Raw genomic sequence first — 23,794 nt, 5'->3', positions numbered from 1 at the left:
GACACCAGAGAAAACCTGACACTGTGTAACCTCCCAAACCAACGGCATACATCCAGGCTTTCTGCTGCAGCTGATACATTTCAACAGTCACATGCTTTATTGCATTCTCGCTTATTATAAACTAAATTGAACTTGACAGATTTCTGTACAGATGGATTCAATCTTTGCAGCAAAGAAAGAATAAAATGTAAAAATAGAAGGAAATTCAAATTGGTGAAGGACTCCGTACATCATCATGTTCAAGTTGTTTAAAGTTAAAAATATTCCCTATAGTGACTGATAACACACCGCTGCTTCTCTTTTTCCTCTATTTATAAGAGGAAGTGAGTTCAGGACATCAAGTTTTTTCAGCCACAGGAAGTTACAAAGGCTAGTGATTAACCCGTGGCTTTAAATCTAAACTTAAATGAAGTTGGAACCAAAAAAAAAAAAAGAAAAGAAAGAAAGTTGTGCACAATGTACTGTACATTTCTGCACTATCGCTGTGGAGGCAGCTGTGCAGCGGGACATGGGCGTTTACAGTGATATACGCTGTTAATGTGGCAAAGGTTTGTTCAGTCTGTTGGGATGGAAGTCAACTGAGATAACGATTATCAACAAACACCGTTAGAAAAAAAAATATGCAAACTGCATTTATAGAATAAGCTGACCCACACAAAAAAATGTTGTCTTTACATGGAAACAGCTCCTGATATAGAACCTGAGTCAGCAATTTGTTGTAGCCAGAAGAGGAAATTACACAACAAAGGAAAAGTTACAGGATGTACTGAAAAAAAAAAGTTCAACAGGGACATTATGGTTCAAAAAAGGTAGTCACCTCTGAGTGACAATTGATTTTCTATCAGGGTAAATCATTAAAACTGACAAAAAACAAGTGTATTAAAGCTCCTTCAAAATAAAGGTAGATGTTTGTGTTAAAGCTCCATACAGTATAAAGGTATGTTTGTGTTAAAGCTCCATACAGTATAAAGGTAGATGTTTGTGTTAAAGCTCCATACAGTATAAAGGTAGATGTTTGTGTTAAAGCTCCATACAGTATAAAGGTAGATGTTTGTGTTAAAGCTCCATACAGTATAAAGGTAGATGTTTGTGTTAAAGCTCCATACAGTATAAAGGTAGATGTCCATGTGTAGTGTGATTATAAAGCAGCTCTAGGTTCTATATTAATACTGTGAAATAGGGCTGGGACGATATGCTTTTCTCCCTTTTCGATTCTTCTACGATTTTTTGGATGGCGATTCGATTTAAATTGTGATTCTACGATATTGCCGATTCTCTCGATTTTTAGTCTGCATTTTTAACATTTATCTGCACACAAATACTGTAGGAGCCTATAAATTAACATACTCCATTATAAAGTGAACTTAAACCCTTTTCAAAACCTGTACTCTCTGTATGTAAAAAAGGCTAACAAATGTACATTGATATTTATTTTTAAAAAAAAATTAAAAAAAGATATCGTGATATTTATGTGAATCGATTTTTTCTCCCACCCTTACTGTGAAAGTATCAAAGCCTCAGTCCACAGAGAAATGCACACAGCCTGTATTCAGAAACTGAGCCTTAAAACCAGCCGTCAGGACTTCCTGTCACTTTGTGATGTCACAACTTAGCAGTCACCCAAAGCCCCGCCCACCACCACCTGGATCCATCATCTAACAACTTTGCAGGATTTGGTTTCTCTGAGTGTTTTATTCTGAAATCTGCTCTATTTTTATTGAATCGTTTAGAAAACAGTCAGCCAATCAGAAGAGAGGCTCAGAGCCTCCTCTATTCTGATTGGCCGGCACCAACCTGTTGTTACTAGAGCTCCAGACAGGAGCTGGAAAACTACATAAAGTAAGGAGCCTTTAATATGACCCATTTACTGATCTCAAACGTCTGTAGAAGGAAAAGGTTGATCACTATCATTATGGCAGAGTATTGAAGAGATAACAGAGATATTCTCGGCATCAGCTCTCTCCTTCCACTCTTTGTGTTGACGTTTGCACTATGTTTGGCTCTGGCGTCTCATTTATATCATTTAATAATCCACCCAACCCACATGACGGTGCTTATCATAAATAAAACAAACTGAATCACCCAGTGAGTGGATGGGCAGGCCACAGGCAGCAGCACTAAAACAAACCAAGTCCATATACTGTATGTGTGTGTATATATTTAGCTGGTCGGAGGCTTTGGAGAAAGGAAAAAAAAAAAAGCCACAGATCTACTGCACATTTGGCAAAGCCAGCGCACCAGCAGTGGGGTTATAAAGCGATCAAGATGTAGCCTGAGCAGCATCAGCAGAAAAGCCCGTCCTCAGCTGTTGGCTAAACTGGAAACTCCGGCTGAGACACAGACAAGCTTGTTGAAAATCTGCCAGTCAAGGAGAAAATCTAGCTGGATGTCAAAAAAAAAAGAAAAAGTGAGAAACCAGAAGCAGCAGAAACAAACGGTTGGCTGGCTGGCTGGTTGATTGGTTGTTTGGCCTGTGGCCGGGTTAAAAATATCCAGCTTCCTGAATTTAAAGCTGCAAGTTTCACTATGAACCAGGAGGAATTAGGAATCGCACAGAAAACAGCAAGAGCAAGAGGATTTTTCACGCACTTGGTTTTGTGTTTGGAAAGTCTCAGTGAGTGAATCCCAGCGAAGCTTGGAGGAATACAACCTGAATCAAACCTGAACAATCCTGCCAGAAAACATGAAGTCACTTGGAGTGTGGGTGCTATGCTACTAGCATGCAACACAGAAGAATATAATGTAATATATTTGTACATTATGTTTTTGTTTAATCACAACTTCCACTTTAATATTGTGTTATTTATTTAAACGGACCCTTGAGGAGTTTGCTTTTGCTTAAAAGTTTGTTTCATATTAATGTGGATTAATCTACGTTACCCACTTGTTAATGGGTCCATTTTCAATAAATATGTCGTTTTGTCTTTATCGTTATTTTGTTATTATTATTTAGTGGTTGACTCGCCCAGTATTTCCTAGTTTCGGTTTCCCGGAGAGACAGGCAGGTCATGGGAATAACGCCGCCGGATCGCTAGTTGGCATCGTTTATGGTCGGAACTACAACGGTATCTGATCGTCTTCTAACCTCTGACTTTCATTCTTGATCAATGAAAACATTATTGGCAAATGTTTTCACTTTCGTCCGTCTTGCGCCGGTCCAAGAATTTCACCGTGCACAGGGAGGCTCATGGGAAATGTAGTGTGAAAACACTTTGCTTTCCGAAACTCCTCATAGTCCCTTTCTTTAACTTATGTTTCATTAGGGTAAAACAATTATGTTAGAAACATGTTTCATGGGTGGGAGAACAGTTGGTTCGCACATGGCATTTGTTTACAACTTTGGACCGATTGGCTAAATCCACCAAAAAGAAACATACCGTACAACAACTGCATCGTTTTAGCCCCTGAATCAGAAGCAAACGAGCCACATGTCTGAACACACCCTTAGAAATCAGGGTTTCCCACTCACTCCCATTTTTTTCTGCTAGAAACTATGACAGTGTTAAAATAAAAAGTAATCTCCGGCTTACGGAGCTTCAGGGGGCAAATAACAGTGCAGCTGGTATCTACTGTCATGTAGTTACATCATGGAGAGGAGCTGCATTAAGATCTGTCTGATCAAACTCAGCTGGTGATTGATTTAACAAACAAAACCTCTCAAGGGGAAAAGCCTGGGCTCTTATTTTGAAAGATCTGTGCCTCTGACTGATGATATGTTGGTTATGTTGGTATTTTAGTTGAGATAACAGATAATCACAGTCATCTAGGATCTGGTCAACATACAACCTGACAGAACAAAGAGTTTAAATGTTTTATTTAAACTGTGAAACCCTTCATTTGTTTTGATGTATATAAAAAAAAGGTCTTTATTTGAATGTTAAACTGATTACACACCGTCCCAACGTTACACTGGAGGTTGTGCATGTGCAGCAATAGTAAAGGGTTATATAAATCTTAATATTCTGAAAAACGACAACGCACTTCATAACATCATGATATGCAAATTCTAACCCTTAAAGTGTATCAAATCCCAACAGTCCTGATCAAATCCGCCCGCATTTAAAATAAATTTCCGTACCAAAAGGTGGAAATCACAACCACTGTGGGTTGTTCGGCTCTCTCCTGCTACAGACACACAAACACACACCTCACCTACGTCACACACGCGCACCCAGGAGAGTTTTCTGTGTTGTCTGTGAAACACAAACGCCAAAACAAACACTGTATTATTCTAGTTTACAGAACAAACTGCGACACTCAGAGCACAACAGTCTGCAGAGTTTGCACGCTCCGTCCCTGCTGTAATGACTTTTTATTTCATCTTCCAGATAATTAATTATCCTGTGAGCTGCATTCAAGCTGATACACTCCACCATACTTTGTTGTTGTTGTTGTTGGTGTGTTTTTCTGCACTGTAACGTATCCCTGAGGCAGACCAGACCAGATCAGATCAAAGCCAGCATTTATCTGTGAACAATGCTGACTGTTGGCCTTGCTGTACCACACAGACAGAGTCACTGAAGCAGCAGACCGGAGAGAGAGGGGGGCCGGGGCCGGGCCAGAAGAGGAGGAAGAAGAAGAAGAAGAAGAATGGTAGAGCCGGAGCCCAGCAGGGCCGGGACCGCAAACTGGGTCAAACACATGTCGTACGACTCAGCATAAGGCCGAGCTGGAGGGAGGGAGGCGATCCGCAGACAAGCGCAGGATTACAACTCACTCACTCCACCTACTTGGTAAGCAGAGAGGAAGGAGGACGTCACCAAACCAACAACACCAGCGGGTCCCGAGACTCATCTGTTTGCGGGCGCCTCCCTCTCTTTAAGTGGAAGTTTAAAAAAAATGAAAGTCAAGAGACGTGGAAAATGGATTTTGACGCTTGTATTGCTGTCTGCGTGCAGCTATGGCTTAGATGAGGAGGGTACAGGAGTGTTCGTGTGAGCTCCACCTATAAGAGCTGCCTGCTGAAGCGTCACCTCAGAGGAGCTGGTGGCTCTTATCTATGCAGTCGAGTGTGAAAACAAAGGGTTCGATGCTCCAAATAGCAACAACGGAGCGCCGAGCTCGCATGTAGGGAAAGAAAAAAAGAGAAGGTACAAACCCACAAACATGGGCAGAGGATAAAAGCTCCCTGTCTGCTCTCATTGGTCTCCATCTGTTAAAGGGATAGTTTAACATTTTGGCAAATTGGCCCATTGCCATAATCCCTGTAGTCATAGCAGTAGGTTTGTTACCTTTATTTGTTGGTGCAAGCTATTTTTAGACCGGCGGAGCAGAGTCATCAAATACACAATCCAACAACTCCAAAACGCTCTGGTGGACAAGTTGTGACCTGCACATTCACCACGCTATGAGATAATAGCAGAGACTGAGTTGTTTTAGAGGTAAATGCAGAGACTGCTTGATGAAAAACTGTCCCTGAAGGCAATGCGCCATCAGCGATTTTGCATGAATTTCCCTCTAAAACAACTCTGTCTGGTAACGTTCTGTTATCTCATAGCGTGGTGAATGTGCAGGTCACAACTTGTCCACCAGAGCATTTTGGAGTTGTTGGATTGTGTATTTGATGAGTTTGATGAGGGAAACCAAGAAATCCCATTAGCCTCCGTAGCGTAGCTCTGAGCAGCTCACGGCTCTGCTCCACCGTTCTAAAAATAGCTTGCACCGACAATTAAAGGTAAAGGAACCTACTGCTATGACTATAGGGATCATGGCAATGGATCAGTTTGCCAAAATGTTGAACTATCCCTTTAAATGAACTGTAGAGATGAAGATAACACAGTGTACAGAAGCCTCGTTATCAGTATTAAACGTTAGGATCAGTATTTTCTTCTCCTTCTGTTTGAGGAGGCGAGGCTGGATATGGATGCTGTTTTCACTTCATGTGTTCCTTTCCTAAATGAGTGTGATCCATTTTTAATGAAACACAGCCAGGAAAAACAACAAGATGCCCACACCTTTGGCAAGGCAGCGCTCCTCCGCTGTGTGAAACCATCTCATCGGAGCGAGTGGACGCTCCTGCAGGAAGCTGGACACAGATCAGACGGATGGAAAATTTGTGACGAATTTAGAAATGTAGCCTCCTGAAACAGCTTCCACACGAAGCTCTGTTATCTCCAGCAGCTTTGTGATTTGTTTTGGTGTGTTTGTGTGTGTCGGTGTGTCTTAATATAACCAAACAGGTTTAGACCTTGCTGAATTTAAAGCTGGTCTCTCTCTTTCTTTCTTTGTCCTGCAGTTGACCTATGAAAGCAGACAGCTCGCTGCATACCCAGCGCCAGGGAAGGGGACATTCACACGGCCTGCTGCAGACATGTGATTCGCTCCTATTATACTTCTTCTCCCTTTAGTCTAGCTTTGGAGGAGCGCATGCAAAGTTCGTGCCCTTTCCCGGTCGGAGGAGTTTGTCATGTGAAACACAACAAATTTGCGAACATCCACACAGAGCGGTGCACACCTTAGTCTTGATTTGAGAACTGGTTCTGAAACTATTTGAATCATATTCCTCTGAGCTTTATCAGTTCATTGAATCAGCACCGGCATCTTTTCCTGACAGTTGTGCGTTGCAAAACAGAGACTTGAAACTTCAGGCGTCCGTCCTGCAACAAGAACAGGTCACGGTGGAGAGGAAGAGACGGTCTGAAGCTCGGCTTCATTTCACTGGAGTTAAAAAAAACAACCGTTGCACATGTACAATCGTTTCCTTGTCTGGTTTTGACTCTGTGTGCCAAAAAACCTGTGGAACCAGGGATGCACCGATTGCGAAATTCTGGGCTGTTACCGATGGTTAAAGTAACAATTTAGTCGATGCTGGTTCCTCCTCGTACACAACCGGCATTTTTGCTCACTTGACTTTAACAAAGTCACATCCCCCTAAAAACAAGAAGAAGAAAAAAAACTCCTCCTCCGAGTCAGCACAATCTGCCACCTGATACGGTATTTTCCGTTGGCCAATGTCAGCCAACGAGGCGAATCTCGGCTAATGTTCAGCCGATGCATTGGTGGAATCCAAATGTGTGACCCTCTGTTTTTGTTTTTTCACTAGGGATGCACCAATCCAACATTAAGATCAGATATCGGCCCAGATATTGACTAAATAAATAACAGATGGGGCATCGGATAGTGAGGCCGATCCATCGTCAGACAACAAACACAGAGCAACAACGTTTTACAAAGTTTGGAAAGCAATGTTAAAGTCAAGCCTGATATGATTTATTGTAGGATCTAAGATGTAAGATCTTATAGCCTACAATAAACATTTGAGGAGCCACAACAGTGTGCGGACTTCACCCTTTTTCAAAAAGTCTGTTTGTTGGTCCTGCACCTGCAATAGTTTGGATGTGTGCACTCTATCCTACTATTGTGTTCTCAAAAGTCAAGCCTGATGCCTTCACTGTCTTCAACGTATAGAGTTTATTAATTCAACAGTGCCGGATCGGTATCCGCTAAGCCCAAGTACCAGTACTGGAATTGGGACTGAAAAGCTGGATCGGTACCTCTCTACTTTTACCAGACTATTGAATTAATAAAGGGAGTTTGAATCCATGCCATCACCTCTCTCTTCCCTAACTTTACTGTAAATGGTCCCAAAAAACCATTAAATGTTTAAGGGAAGCAGGTAAACCTGCACAACCTGAAGCTAACAACTCTACATGGGCACTAAGAGGTTGTGCAGCCCCGGTCAGGCCGGTCTTCGCTGAAAGCAAAGAAATCAGTGAGTGGCAGTGATGCAGCGGGGAGCTGATCTCTCTCTTTCTTGGCCCTCCAGTCTTTTTCAAAGCATTCCCTTTAAGCGGACGCCAGCTTCAATGAACGTCTCACAGAGTCAGCGCTAACTCCTGGGAGATGAAGGCAGCTAATGCCCTGGAAAAGCCCGACTCTTCAAAGGACTTGTGTGGTTGTTCCTCCGGAGAAGGTGATGTAATCACAGCAGCGTCTCCTGCATGTCTGACAGTTTTATGGGGAGTAGGTGGAAGTCGCGGTGCTCCACGGAGAACAAGAAGAAAGAAAAAAGAAAAACTGGGTTGACATCAGTGTTAGATAAAACCCAAAGTGGTAAAACAAAATGCTAATTTGAGGAAAAGTGAAAAGGCTGTGGAGACAGGGTGATGAATTCAATCCCAGCAACACAACCAGCCTCCAGCCAAATGTTTCAGTACACATTGACCCACAGGTGACGGCTCTGAAGGTCATGTGACACCAAACATATGGCCACATACCTCCCATTATTCACCAAAACCCCCAACAAAACACACATTACGTCTCCAATCTGCCATAACCGCAAGTATGAGGCGGATGAAGAGTCTTTAATTAACAGCTGCTCTCTGACCTGTGTGAGTGTAACATGAGCCGGTCGGGCAGGAAGCGCTCTCGTGTCTAACAAGTCCAGACAGGACCAGAGCCGACCCACCCACCGACCGCCGGCCTCGTCACTGGATATCTATTTAGGCCTCCAGTAAACATGGCGCGGGGTGTCACCGGGTAAACTCTACCTGTCTGCTCAGCCACACACACATGAACACACACAGCACTGTAAATGAGCGGTGTTAAAAGTGTTGGTACAGCAGATCTCTCACAACAAATAGGTCCAATATGAAACAAAAATGTTATGTTAATAGGGTTACTTCACCCAAAATTGATAATTCACCAATCATCTACTCACCGTCATGCCAAGGAAGGGTTTGGAGAACTTTCAGAGTCATCAAAACGCTTTAGGAGTTCCAGGGGGGGTTCGGCTGACAACGGATTTTCATATAATGGCGGCGGATAGAGTTCACTTTTGAATCGTCCAAAACACACACTATGAAACATCCAGATACCTCCATACTGCTCGTCTACTGACCCAAGTGTCCTGAAGCTGCCACATGTAAAAGTTGTTGGGAAAAAATTCATTTGATCTCTGTTTTTAGCCTTGTTGTAGCAGTAGCTGCACGAGATGTGCGAGATTTGCTGCGAGATGCTCGTTCGTCGTTGTAAACCATGGAAACCATGTATGATGCAAACACGGAAGAACATCTCGCAGCAAATCTCGTGCAGCCACTGGGAGCTACTGCTACAACAAGGATAAAAACAGAGATCAAATACATTTTTTCCCAACAACTTTTTAATGTGGGGGCTTCAGGACACTTGGGTCAGTACAGACAGGCAGTATGGAGGTATCTGGATGTTTCATAGTGTGTGTTTTGGACGATTCAAAAGTGAGCTCTATCCACCACCATTATATGAAAATTCGTTGCCAGCTGGACCCCCCCTGGAACTCCTAAAGCGTTTTGATGACTCTGAAAGTTCTCCAAACCCTTCCTTGGCATGACGGTGAGTAGACGATTGGTGAATTATCGATTTTGGGTGAAGTATCCCTTTAAAGGACAATTCCATTTTTGGATTCGTTGTTGAATTGTGCATTTGATGAGGGACAGGGGACCTGTACCGTTCACCTCCATTGCATTCTCTGAACAGCTCACGTCTCTGCTCCGCCGATCTCAAAACAACATGCACCGACAACTAAAGGTAATTAACCTTCCTCTATAACTATAGGGATTATGGCAATGGGCGTATTTGCCAAAAATGTTTAACTATCCCTTTAACCTTTTGCCAATTCATTATATCTGTGAGCAATGATATCCAAAAGATGTCCTACGTTGTGTGAATGCATCAACAACAACAACTTTACACACACAGAAAAAAAAAAGAGAGAACCGAACATCTTCGGCCAACACCTCTCTCTGCTCTCTGCTCTTCTGGTTCAAAGTTAAATGCAGCCTCGTTGAGCCGGAGCTGCTCTGTCTTCCTGCTCGCGGCCGCTCCACAGAGACACCAGGGTGTTTGGTTACAGATAGATACAGTAGCTCCGTCTGTTGCAGCCCTCGCCGCTCGATGCTGGTGATGATGATGATGATGATGATGGTGGTGATGGTGACAATCGAAGCGTATTGCACGACCAGCGCTCCTGTCATTCTACCAAACAGCTTTTTAACATCAATAATGACAATAAACCAAGCTTTGTAAGTTATCAGTTGGTCGCCGCGGAGACAGGCTCAGCACCAACCTCTTGATTTGTTGTTTTTTTTCCCTACCTGCTGTTTTCCCTGCGTTCAGCCAGCATCTCAACTCATCGGCGGTGGAGGAGGAAGCAGAGGAAAAAACATATAGATATAGATAGATATTCCACTAGAAACGGAGAGAGAGCGACTCCTTTCCTTCCTTCCTTCCAAAAAAAAAAAAGAAAAGCTGTCGTCCCTTTGATGAGGTGGAGACGACGACAATGGTGTCATGCCTTCCCCCTCACGGCGGCGTGAGAAGAGGAGGAGAGGCTGAGCGCGGAGGCATGGCTCGTCTCCGTTGGCAGTGCCAGGGGCTTTGTTTGCCAGAGAGTGTGTGTATGTGTGTGTCTGTATGTGTGTGTGGCCTGCCGGGACTGGCACAGCTGATCCCCCCCTGACACCGGGTGGGGTGTACAGGGCTTTGGAGGAAGAGGAGGAGGAGGAGAGGGAGGAGTGTGTGTGGTGGTGGCTATGGCCGTCACACACCGAGAGGATCGTACCATTTAGACCAGAAAAGTAGGGGGGAGGAAGGAGGGAGGAAGGAGGGAGGAAGGAGGGAGAGAGGGGGTGTGCATATCCCACAGTAGCAAAGACCATTAAAGATTCATCATAAGGGGATTTAGTCGTGGTTCCGTGCGTCCAGGTCCACCGAGTTCACATTAACTTTGCATTATTATGACATCAGCTGCTCTGAGAGACAGAGAGAGAGGCAGGAAGTGGGAAGTTGTCACCATGTTATGATGAGGTTTAGGGATGGATACCTTTCCCATCTGAATCAAAACAGTACCAAATGTTTTGATTTTTGTAGATACCAAATGTGTCCGGGCTGCCAGATTTGTCTGGGGCCGCGACTTGCGATGACATGGCACATCGTGATTGGTCGTGAGGATTTAGAAAAGTTGTAGGTAGACAAAAGTGAGCTATTTATATTTTCTTATGATGACATTAAACATTTACACAGCTAACAGTGACGTGTAATTAGCGTGGCCGTTCACGAACGTTTGTTTGACAGAGACAGGTCTTGAACAAAGTTCATTTTCTCCTGAATTGTCCGTCTGAAAATTGCCATTTTTGTGTCAAACTATTAAGAAGAGATGTGGCTTGTGACAAATGAGTCCAAAATTTACTGTGGGGCAAAGTGACTAACTTCGCTAACATCCGCTGTAGCATTCATCTCTTTTATCCAGTGGTCCTAGCCATGTCAACGTAATGCATTACGCCACATTTGGTATGCACCGGTATAAAACGGTTTGTGTCTTCGGTACTTTTTGTGTGTATGTGTGGTAATTAAAGTTATTTTGTCTATAGTCTCGTTTACCAGACCCTCCTCCAGAGAAAAAGGGTCTGGCTGGTCGGCCTATGATTCTGCAATTGGAGTTAAAAAAAAACGCCCCGGCCGTTTGGATTTCTTTCAACCAATCACAATCATTGTGACCAGCGCCACAACAACGGTGCACTTGCAAAATATTGCCAGCGTGGTAGGCATTGGCCTCGCTAGCTCACTAAAGACGATGGGTTTCCTTTCTCCGAGGGGACTGAGAATATTCATCAGATTTTCCCAGAGCAGCCCAAATCCTAAAATCATTTAAGATAAAGAAAAGCAGCAAAGTCTGACGCTGGAGATGTTACAGCTTTGGAGTTATTAATTTACGCAATAATATTCATTATTTTTCACTATTTTTGTTTGAAGGAAAACAACTGCAGCTATCAGTTATAGAATAATTGATTAATCAAATAACCCTTTTGACTCTAACGTGAAGTAAATCAAGTAGCATTATTTATATCCTGAACTCCCTTCATGTCGCTGGAAAACGTAAAGACCAGGGGATTCGTTTATGAACATGAAACTCATCTATTATGTGAGGGGGATTTGCTTCTTTTCTCTGAAATCAAACGACTGTAAATTAAATATCGTTGGGTTGGTTGGACAAGACGACACTTCAGGCTCCACAGACTAAAAGTGCTGCTCGCTCAGATTCACAACAGAACAGTGAAAAGCTGCTGCGACTTGGGGGAGTTTCACATTCTCTGTAAAAGTCACGAGCTGGAAAAGGTTGAAGGGAACTCTCCTCTCCTCTCCTGGAGCCTGGTACGGGAACAGCCGGAGAACCCGCCAGTCCTGTGGTTTCACTGAAGACCGCGCTGAAGTGTGTACGCTGGCTGGGCCGGATGGAAATGAGGCCGTCAGTTACTCTGCAGGCCTTGATGCTCAATCCTGATTTGTTGCCTATATCCGATTTTTCCCTCCGTCTGTTTACATGTTCTCCTGAAGTGAACCATATCTGATATCTGCATTTACACCTGCTTTGCTTGCATGAAACAAACCGTATGCGTAGTAGACATGGTTGGCTACCAAAGCAGAAGAGGAAGTCCGCCCGCCCGGCTGCAGGTTAACAACACACACGGTCATCAATATGCTCTATCGGCGCATTATTGATGACGTACATCTGTTTCGACTGCAGACACATCCGGATATCCAATTTGTTTCGATTGATTTGATTTATTTCCACACATAACAGGGGCCTGAATCCGATCTGATAATATCCGATATCATGCGGGGGGTTTTTCGCCGTTTACACGTTCATGTTACAGATGTGATCAGTGCCACTTGAGAGGAAAAAATGGGAATTGGGCGTCTTGAACCTTGTGGTGTAAAGACAGACTGGTTATGTGAAACGCATCGGTGCTAACGCATTAGGAACAACTCCACAACGCTCTGGTGGACAAGTTGTGACCTGCACATTCACCACACTATGAGATAATAACACAACGTTACCAGACGGAGTTGTTTTAGAGGGAAATTCATGCAAAACTGCTGATGCGCGTTGCCTTTAGGGACAGTTTTTCATCAAGCAGTCTCTGCATTTCCCTCTAAAACAACTCTGTCTGGTAACGTTCTGTTATTGTCTCATAGCGTGGTGAATGTGCAGGTCACAACTTGTCCACCAGAACGTTTTGGAGTTGTTGGATTGTGTATTTGATGAGTTTAATGAGGGAAACCAAGAAATCCCATTAGCCTCCATAGCATAGCTCTGAGCAGCTCACAGCTCTGCTCCACCGTTCTAAAAATAGCTTGCACCGACAATTAAAGGTAACGAACCTACTGCTATGACTACAGGGATTATGGCAACTTGGGCCAATTTGCCAAAATGTTGAACTATCCCTTTAAGGCGAATGCCCGCAGAAGAAAACCGGTTTCCAAACGCAACATCTGGCTGTTTTAGTCGGATCTGGAGAAGCCCAGTCTGGGTCGGACTAACGTGTTTACATGCACTTTATCCGTCCAGTTATAGTCGGATTAAGGCCGTAATTTAATGTAAACGTAGTCGTAGTGACTGAGTGAAGCCAGCTACATGATCTGCTGCTCCTCATGCAGCAGCAGCAGCAGCAGCAGCAGCAGCAGAGGAGTGAAGGCGTGTGCAGTAACAGCCTCTCAGACCTGTTGTGCTTTCACAGCCTCAGGGTTTCTTCTCTCTAACTTGAACAGCTCCACAGTTGAGTTGAGCTTTGTGCTCCTCTCCGCCTGAAACCTGCCCTCATTAAGGCAGCTCAGCAGCCACTGATCTGGGATCAGGATTTCACATCACTGACTACACAGATATATTTTCATAAATAATGCAGTAAACACTAATAACAGCCAAGCTCGGATTTAAGGTCGTCAAGGATACAGCCTGGGAACATCACACACTGGGAAAGTGCAGCAATAAACACAGCTGGGGGGGGAAATACCACCCCCCCCCCCCCCCCCCCCCCCCCACTTCAACTCAACCATTACAACAGGAAGTGTAGAGAGTCTCCTCTGACCCTTCAGCTCAGATCAACACAAACACATCACCACAGAAGAAAACTAAGACTTATAGATCATCTGTGATGTAATACAACAGGATGCAGCTGCAGTTATTCTCTATTTCTATCGGTATCGTCCACAAATGTGGACGATACCGATAGAAATAGAGATGCAAAGATCCACTTGTTGTGAGTGCATCAGTATGGTGCTGTATGTAAGGATACGCAAAGATGTGTAAGAAAACCCAGCATACTATTCACAATATATATACATGTGCATCTCAATACATTAGAATATCATGTAAAAGTTTATTTATGTCAGTAATTCAATTCAAAAAGTGAAACTAATACATTATATAGATCCATTACACACAGAATAAAACATGTTGTGTCTTGATTTATTTAATGTCTTTTAATAATAATGATTGTAGCTTATGAAGACCTAAAATTCAAATTGAACGTTACAAAATACCAATTTAAATTTTTTTAATTTTTTTTATATGGAAATGTTGGCCTTCTGAAAAGTATGTCCATCTACACTCAATACTTGGTTGGGGCTGTTTGCCTTGAACTACTGGAAATTGACTTTTCCATGACATTCTAATTTATTGAGATGCACCTATACATATACAAATGCATTAAAATTAATGTATTTCAAAGAACTGTGTGTTGGCTTCACATGCAAACAAGTCAGAGTTTCTGCAGCAGCAATGACTGAAGGTTTATGAAATGAACATTTGAAATAAAACTGCAAGAACGCCAACTGCTAACTCACTCTTCTCCAGTCAGATGGCTGTTAATCAGGACGTAAATCTCTAAAAACACTTGAATGTTCCTTTAAAAACTTCTTAAAATGTAACTCTACCAGGAATTATTATTATGCATTTATTTATTTTCAATATTTTAAATAGTTTTGAAACTCTAATGGGTATCTCCATTAGTAGTGTAAGAGAAAGAAAACTATAATACCCATGATTATTGTAATGAATGTTCAGCTATTTGATGCATTTATGGACAGATGAATAAATATTTATCACCGATCTTTATTGAATTTAAATGAGTCCATGTTTGTTCTCTCACCACAGTGATGCATTAACTCTATAATCCAACATAAAACTTAATTGACAATAGAATATTGTGCGCACACTTTATGGCTTTGAACGTGCATGTATATTGAAAACACACAACTCACACAGTGCATGTGTTTATACAGTATTATGGGATGTGTGAAGTGAGTGACAGTGATTTCAGAGCTGTGTTGACTCTCGTGATGACGCCGTTTCTCCCCGGTGGGTTCATTAAGAACAAACTACAACTTCAGTCTGGAGCCGACATGGCGTCTTCACACACACACACACACACACACACACAGAGACACACACACACACACACACACACACACCGAGGCTGGCTCGCTCTTTCATGGCCTGAGAGAGTTCACTTGGTGCACTGAAAGGGAAATTAGCATTTGGCCTTGTTCTGCATTATCCAGCAGGTTTTAATGTAGCGATCCGGCTTCACTTAATCAATAACAAGAAGAGCCTCGCAAAGTGCACAACACACACACACACACACAGACACACACACAGGGAGGCACACGGACAGATTTGTTTGTGTGCATTAGTCTAATTCCATTTTCTGAGAACTTTTTTTTTTGTTGTTGTTGTTGTTGTTTTTGTCCCAGTTCAGCAGCCAGACAGACAAACGCTGTCATGGCAACGTTAACAAACAACGCTGTTCACTTTTGTTCCTCTAAAATACAGTTTCAGAAAGCAGAGCTGCAGCTGTCAAGTCGCCAACGCACACATATCAAACACTGTGTTCCAGCTGCTCTTTCCTCTGTTCTGTCATTAAACAGTTAATACCTGGATCAATCAACACGATCAGCGATGAGCTAAACACCGATCGCAGCGTCGCACGTGATCACACAGAAATACACCGTTCTGAAAAAAATATAAAAGGTTGTTGGCGTTCAACTATTGTCGGCGGTGGCGGTTGTTTTCACACAAAGAGAACTGAACTGATTTTAACCAAACATGGTACAAAGGAAGAAAAAAGCATCTAGTATGAGTTTCTCCTCACGTTATAAGAGTCAGTGTGTAATGTTTGGGATTACAACATTATTCATGGTGCTGAGATCGAGGAGGTTGTACAAGCTGGTGCAGCTCCAGATGATAAACACATCTGGATCTGGTGGAAAGAAAGTTGTTTTAGTTGTGTATGTATGTTTATTTGTTTGTTTAGTTGTTTGTTTTCTGGGTACCTGAGCTGATAAAATCCTTGATACTCAGCTTAGCTCTTTAACACATGTACTATACTGTATACCGGAACAGAAAGGATACAATGACATATTAGCACCAGAACAGAGACACATTTCTGAATGTTTGAAGTCACAAATTTGTGAGAAAATTTTAAAAAAAATTTTCGCAGAGTTGAACAGACGTTGCTTGTTTTGCACGATGTGAAACATGATCAAATTCTATTTTGCGTGTGGACTTTGTAATAAAAAAAACAGTTTTTATTTTAGTTCAGAATCATCGAGATGAATTTCCTTCCTTTATTTATAGAGAGCCGAAGCGGAAGCAGGAAGTAACGTCACCAAGGGGTCTCAATTCGGAAAATGTCTCCATGTAAGTGAACGAGAGTCAAAGTTTTATTTCGTGATCCGATTGAATTGTGTCATGAGAAAAAAATATGTCCTCTACCTGTTTAAAACATCACGTTTCATGCCGAGAAATCAGCAGTTTATCGTAAAACGGCAACGGAAGAATGTAATTTGTGTGAAGACGCTTTACGGACTACAGATCTGGGGCCTCATGTATCAATGTTGCGTAAGCACAAAAAAGTGGCGTACGTCATTTTCCACGCCAACGTTCAGATGTATCAAAAGTGAAATGACCGTGGAAAAGTGCGGTGGCCCACGCCAACTCCATAGCTGGCGTACGCACGTTTCTACAGCTATTGTTCCTTTGGCGACACTTAGAGGTGAAGCTGTGAAACTGTTAATAATGTGAAAACAATTAGTCCTCAGAGTAATGTGCACATCAGAGACACATTTATGAACAACTAACCCATCCACATGTTGCAATTAGATAGGTGGATAGAAAAGCATGCGCAAAGTGGTGCAGAAAATAGCATCAGCTTTAGTCTTAAGATATTGCAGATGCTGCAGTGCGAAGTGCACACGAGTCCCGGAGGTTTTTTTTTTTTTTTTTGCACATGATGACTCCGAGGGCAATTCTCTTGGAACTGAGCGCAGTGCGCTGCAACCGGCCTGAGAGCGCGACACGTCGGGGAGCCATCGCCTCCATTCAGGTGCTGAGCACACTGTGAACAGGAAGCATTTTTATACTATAAATGTACAGATCTATGTGATGCGTAAATGCATCACATATTAACAAACATTGTGGCGAGATGGCTGGTTCAGCGCACGAATCATTCATTCAGCATAGCTGGGTACAGATTACAGCCTGGGACTGTATGCGCGCAAAGTAAATGTATTTGTTTAATTGTCCTATGTAACCCCCCGATGCACATTGAGCATGTCTGCCGAAATATCACGCTGTCAGTGACTTTCTTTTTGCTGGTTAAACTACACAGACTGTGTGAAGTACTTAATGTCAATAAACACATGCGTAAAGTTGGACATGTGTCTTTATCAGCCTCCCTGGCGCACGTCTGCATTTATTTACTACGCGATCTGTGTATAAAAGAAGGCAAATAAAATTGTAAATCCATTTCACATAATTTAATTAGAGTACACTGTCTGCTTTCATCTGGGATGACAGCGGTCCTCCGCCTCACGTTCACCTTTATATCACACACACACTCTCCCACCCCCTTTGTGATGGTGCCGGAGGACGGCAAAAAAAAAAAAAAAAAAAAGATGTTTACACGGCTCAACTTTATCGAGGAGCACCTTCAACTCAAATTTGGTTAAATTGCTGTTCCTCACAGTTTTTCATGGTGTTTTCTGACCGTAAAGAGAAGGGAATCTTTGGTGCAGGCCTTATTTACATTGATTTGCATATTTAAATGGGGGCGTGGACAGGGAGGAGATTACCACTTATACATGTGCGCTCAATTCCACGTTGATTGGGATGTACAAAGGAAAAGTGCTAGGATCCATGCGTACGCACACTTTGATACATCAGATTTTCTTTGTGCGTACGACAGTTTCTGGATTTTGGCGTACGCCATGTTTCAGTATGAAATCCACGCAGGTATTGATACATGAGGCCCCTGGTGTCCCACAAAAAATACGTCACCAACTGACACGGGAAAGGGCGTTTCCGTTTAGGCTCTCTATAAGAAAACTCACATTAAGTTTTTTTTCTTGCAAATTTGTGGCTTTATGATGATAGGGATTATCATTTCTTGAATTTGCAACTTCAAATGAATAAAAGCTGTCCTAGTGTGCACATGATAGTACAGTACTATATTTATTGACTGGACTGATATAACCATGGCAAAGTTCAGTCACAGTATTAACTGTTCTGGAAAATCGATGGTTAACATGTTGAAATGTCATCATTTTAAGAATTCACAAAAAACGCAGATTAAAACAGCGTGAATGGGAATAACTTCTCTAAACGCCCCTGGAGAGAAATGCACTTCAATACCAATGAAAACTCAGTTGAACACTGTGTGATTTTAATAAGTCCTAAGCAGCAGCTTCAGCCCCTTGGAGACTAAACTCCAGCTGAAGCAACTGAACTGGAGTTTCACACTTCCAGTTCCCGTTAGCGGTGAACGTGCGGCGAGGATGGAGGCAGATGAAAGGAAGTCCCTGAAGGTCACAGTTATGACTTCACTTCATTTTACTTTATCGCACCTTCAACTACCAGCAGGTTTTAGAGGAAAAGTCTCAGTAAATCACAGAAAACGTTGTGTATTGAAGACCCCGAGGGTTTAACAATCTAAACTGAACATACTGTGCAAATGTGGAAAATAAAATTCCAGGAAAAACCTTAAAGTTTGAGGTTTGAACACTAATTAATTAGCATATATATTAAATGTGGTTGCAAACCTACAAACAATCAGCCAATAAGCAGATTGTTGGTGTAATTGTTGGTTGTGCATCTTTGTGTGTGATGTCAGAGTCTATACTTTATAAATAATGGGTTGTCACTTCATGATAAATCCAGTAAAGTCCAGTATGTCGCGTTCCCTCTGTAAACAACACTAACAATGTTTCACAAGAAGCCCATTTGGTTGCAGAGCAAAGTGGGCTAATGCGAAACATTTCACAGTTCTTGGTGGTTAGCAGCAGGAACATTTCAACACTCTCTTGTTTTCCTTTCCATGTAATTAGTTTCATGCGAAATATTTCTGCCGTCTCTGGTTGTGTTCAAACCACATGGAAAAACGACAGCGCTGTGATTAACGGCACTTTGGCTTTTTATTTCCATCCACTGTTTTAACTTAACGCTTTTAAATTATATCAACAACTGGGGTTTCCAACTTTGCAGGTGAACTACAAACTATCTGGTTATAATGTAGGAATGAAGTCCTGTCATTGATTGATCCGCTAGAAAAAAATTGTGTTATTGTTTGTGGTTTTATCTCAACAAAGTGGACAATTATTCATTAGAGGATTTCCACCTATTTCTACTGATTTATCTATTTTTCCAGCAGTTACTGCAGAAATAAAAGTAATTTATCGTTAAACAGTAAAAAAAAAAAAAAAAAAAAGTGTTTGAACCATATCTGAGGGGTCAGTGCAAAAGAAATGTGGAAGTATCATAAATTCTTTACTCCCTAATATTGGCCCTAATAATCCCACATTGGTCCAACCCTAAATTTTTGCACAGAATAGAGGCATGTGCATTTGTTTTCAACTAATCTGCATCCATGGAGCGGTAGATATCGTTATTTATCATAAAAGATGTTACCCTTTGTTTATTTGTGTAGTTTAATCCGTCATAAACAAGAGATTACGGGTTACGGGGCGCGTTATGTTTGTGTGGCGGTGCCGCAGAGACGAGAGCTGGGACACCGGGTCGGAGGCTCTGATCTTACCAGGTTGGTTTTCAACCAAGAGACGCTAGGTGGAAGGCCATTACAAGTCATTGCTTTAACCGTCACAGTTACTCTGAAGCTGTTTAATTAAGGTAAAATGTAGCATAATAGTTCCTCTTTAAATAGCTGCTTTTGTCCAACAATCATCTGACAGTCATCAAGATAATCAACTAATCGTTCAAGCAGTACTCCTAAACTAATGTCGGCTTATTAGCTTATTAACTAATATGGTTTTTTTTTTTAGGTTCAGCAAAGGACATGAAACCAGAGCGTCCTGCACACAGGGCTCTGTCTGTACGCAGGACTAAACTCAATTAGCGTCTAAATGTTACAGAGGCAGGCCGGCCCAAATATCAACAGCTACTTTACCAAATCAGAGTTTTTCTATTAGATTAGAGCAATTCAAATGGTCATCAGTTACTCCCAAAGGTGGTTGATGACATAAACAGACAGTAACGTGTGTTCATCTGCCAGTCAGTCTCAGTAAGGACTGCTGCTTTTGCTTTGAAGCAGCAGTGTTGACACATGTCGGATTATTATAATTTAATGCAACAAAAACATATTTAACGTGGCGTGAGGCGGCAACAACTTCACACAACAGCTTCACCGGATTAGACAAAGCAGTGGTTTGGTTTCTAAAGCCAGGAGTCTGGGTGCAGAGATCAGATGGTGCATCTAATGATTAATGAGCAAAAAGAAAAAAAGCTTGTAAAAGGTGGTGTTCAATTAAAGTAATCATTTGCTAGACTTCTACATTTTCCTTGCATGTGCTATTATCCACAGTCACTGTGCTGCTTTATCTACCTGTGTTTTTCCTACTAAAAACCTTAAAACTTAATTCCTTGGTGCAGACATCGCTGTATGACTCTCAACAAATGGAGCCGAACTGCAGTAAATACCAATTTGGTAAAGCTCAGAAAGCTCTGAATTGTCATTTCTGAGGCTGTTTTTAAAACAATAACTCCACAAATGATGATAATTGTTATTATTGTGTCCATGCGGGCCAAGAGAACACCTCACACACAGCTCTGAGTGGGCAGGATGATTGTGTTTCTGGCAGGTTGAAACCTTAAAAAGCATGAGACAACCGGGGTAAACAATTGGAGCAGCATGTTCACACCTATTACACTGAGATTAGGATGTGAATTAATGATGCTGGTGTGAATTATGAATAGAAACAGGTATGTAATTGGGGAAAGATTAAGATGTGATAGTTCGCCACACACAGCCATTGTTACTCACTTGCAACAGAGGATCTCAGACCCGGTGGTTACATAAGCTGATACTTAAAACGTCTCATTCATGAAACTGTCAGTCAGGGTTGGGCAAGCAGTGAATGTTTTTTGGTTTTCTTTAGGTGATCTGTGTTTGACTAAACTGACCTACAGGCCCCAGGTCAGCTGCAGTTTTTACCCTGTGGGGAAAACAAACAGAAATTCCTGCACGACACAAGCATGAGGACAAAAACTGCAAAAAATTCACCAAGTCATTATGTCTTCGTATTCTGCTCCTGTGCATCTGAACTGTGCATTTATTACTTAGGTCACAGGCTGTGGCTCAAGCGCTATAGTAAGGATTACAAGCTGCATATTTATTCTATTCCTGATCTGATCTGTGTAGTACTGTATGTAGCTCCACGGGACACACCGCAAAAACAAAAACATGACACTGGCTTGTATTAACACTAATCTCATCATAGATCACATTTAACCCCAGAAATCCAAGACAGACTGAGCTGGTTGGTTGTGTTTGGTTGATAGCTGTGTATATGCATTCATGCACCCATGCATGCACAGTGCACACATGCAGTCAACCATGAAATAATCAGGAACAATGCGCTGACCACACTCAGGTGACTTGAAGTTGCACATCAGGCAGGCGAAAAAAAACGCCAGTCATTGCTATATGTTTATTTATTTATTTATTTATTAATCTATCTATTACCAGCAAACCACCAGTGCCAGTGATTATCGGTGAACATACAACGACACAGCAGCAGCAGCAGCTCCTATTAACAGAGTCAGTAATAAATAAATCCATCCGACGTCACATTATACTGTAGTTAATGGTCACTAACGGTCACTATAGTCCACCCCAGTCCTGTGTTCGTTTGTTTATATTATAATCAGATAAATTATCATGTTTATATATTATATATTTAAAAAGAACAGCTCCATAGGATCGATAACACACAACACAACACAAACACAAACGTGTAGCCGCCGGGCTAAGCTACGTTAGCTCACAGCGGTTAGCTTAGCTTAGCTTAGCTTAGCTTAGCTTAGCTTAGCTTATCCTAGCGACCAGCTGATCGCAGCATCTGAACAAGCACAACTGACAGGCTAAAAAGAAAAGAAAACTGTGTGGCCTTCAATTATAAAACACACACTACACACAAACACATTTAAAAACGTTGTCATTAACAATTGCTATGTGTGTATAAATGTGTTTGTTTGTGTGTGTGTGTGTGTGTGTGTGTGTGTGTGCTGCTGCAGCTGACATGCTAACATTAGCTTCGACTGTTGCCGTGGTGACGTCAGCCCATGAACATTCCTGTGTATCCTAACGAATAATGCTGCTGCGTTCGAGACAAGTCGGAATTCGGATCTTTCCGACCTCCTACTTGGGAAAAAGTGAAATCAAACACCACCTTAAGTCATGCCGGAGCTCCCACTGGGGTGAAGTCGGAGCTTTAAAAAATATACAGTATCTACTGTCTACCCCGACTTCTCCGAGAATCAGCTGTCTGACGTCACACAACAACCTGCACACCGTCAACGGTAAAAACATCAATGAAAATGCATTCAAATGCCAAAATGCAGTCAAAGTTAAATTGGCTGTGTGTCCTTTGCAGTGTTTTTATGCCTTTAGCTACATGAAGCACTGAAAATGCAACGTTTGTCCCGGTCCGCCATGTTTTATTTTGGTTATTCTGGTCGTGTTGGTGCCTCTCTTTGAACGCTTTGAAGTCGGGAACTCAGGAGTTTTTTTGTTTTGTTTGTTTTTTTTGTTTTAACTCGGGAGATTCTCCGAGTGGCGAGTTGTCTCGAACGCAGCATCAGTGACGTCAGCGCACGAACATTCCTGTGTATGCTAATGCTGCTAGCCAGTTAGCATAGCAGCTCGATGCTAACTGGCTAGTTTGCTAGCCTGCTCCGGAGACCAGTGTGTGTTTGTGTGAGCGTGTGTGTGTGTGTGTGTGTATCCGCCTTTACACTCACCAGTGAGCGGCGGCGTTTACGGCTAAATTCTTCGGTTCTGACGCGGACGATAAGCTCCAATGTGTCGAGTGAGTGGATGCGGGGCGCTCCGTGTACATCCATATGTCACAACACGGTGCTTTAAATCCCCGGTGCTCGGTGCCTCACTGCTGCTTCCTTCTGCCGGTAGCCATTTTTCCTCAACATCCAAATAAGCAGAGCAGCGAGCTCGTCCCAGGCAGCGCTGATTTTCCTCCAAACAGCATCCTACTCCTCCTCCTCCTCCTCCTCTCAGCCCGGGGCCCGGGACCACATCTGCAGGGAGAAGCTGACATCTGTCGGACACATGCAGGAAAACACTAAGGATAATCCAGGATAATTATTTATTTATTTTTATTTAAAGGTTAAAGGATCAGGGACATTGCACATTAATAAAAACATTTAAACAAATGTAAACATGCCAGAATTAGCCAAAAGGCTATTTTGCATCTGTTGTCCCTGGACTGATGTTAAAAGTCACCCTAAAAGAAAAAAAAAATTGGGGGGGGGGGGGGGGGATTATCAACATACAAATAATACATTCAATGATTAAAAAGCTGAATAGTGGACAAAAGACAGAGAGCTCAGTGAAGGTCCATGCATACACACACAAAGTAACATAAAACTGAACTCAAACAGCAGCCGCTACAGACAAAACAATTATAATAATATTACCAACATTGTTATTGTTGTTGGTGGTGCGGTGTTGCA

At 42.3% G+C, this 23,794-nt stretch overlaps 1 protein-coding gene across 1 annotated transcript in view; it reads right to left on the bottom strand.

Annotated features, from left to right (window-relative positions):
- The window catches only part of wdfy3 (WD repeat and FYVE domain containing 3), a 178,009-nt gene extending 154,772 nt beyond the window's left edge, over positions 1-23,237 (bottom strand). The window contains exon 1 of the mRNA XM_083979941.1: positions 23,066-23,237. Coding sequence (XP_083836067.1) covers positions 23,066-23,163 — 98 coding nt within the window. The 5' untranslated portion in view covers positions 23,164-23,237. The remainder of the gene's footprint in view (positions 1-23,065) is intronic.
- Between the last annotated feature and the right edge of the window lie 557 nt (positions 23,238-23,794).

This window comes from Trachurus trachurus (assembly GCF_905171665.1).
Source record: "Trachurus trachurus genome assembly, chromosome: 9".
Taxonomy (NCBI): domain Eukaryota; kingdom Metazoa; phylum Chordata; class Actinopteri; order Carangiformes; family Carangidae; genus Trachurus; species Trachurus trachurus.
This window is presented reverse-complemented; position numbering and strand designations above follow the sequence as displayed.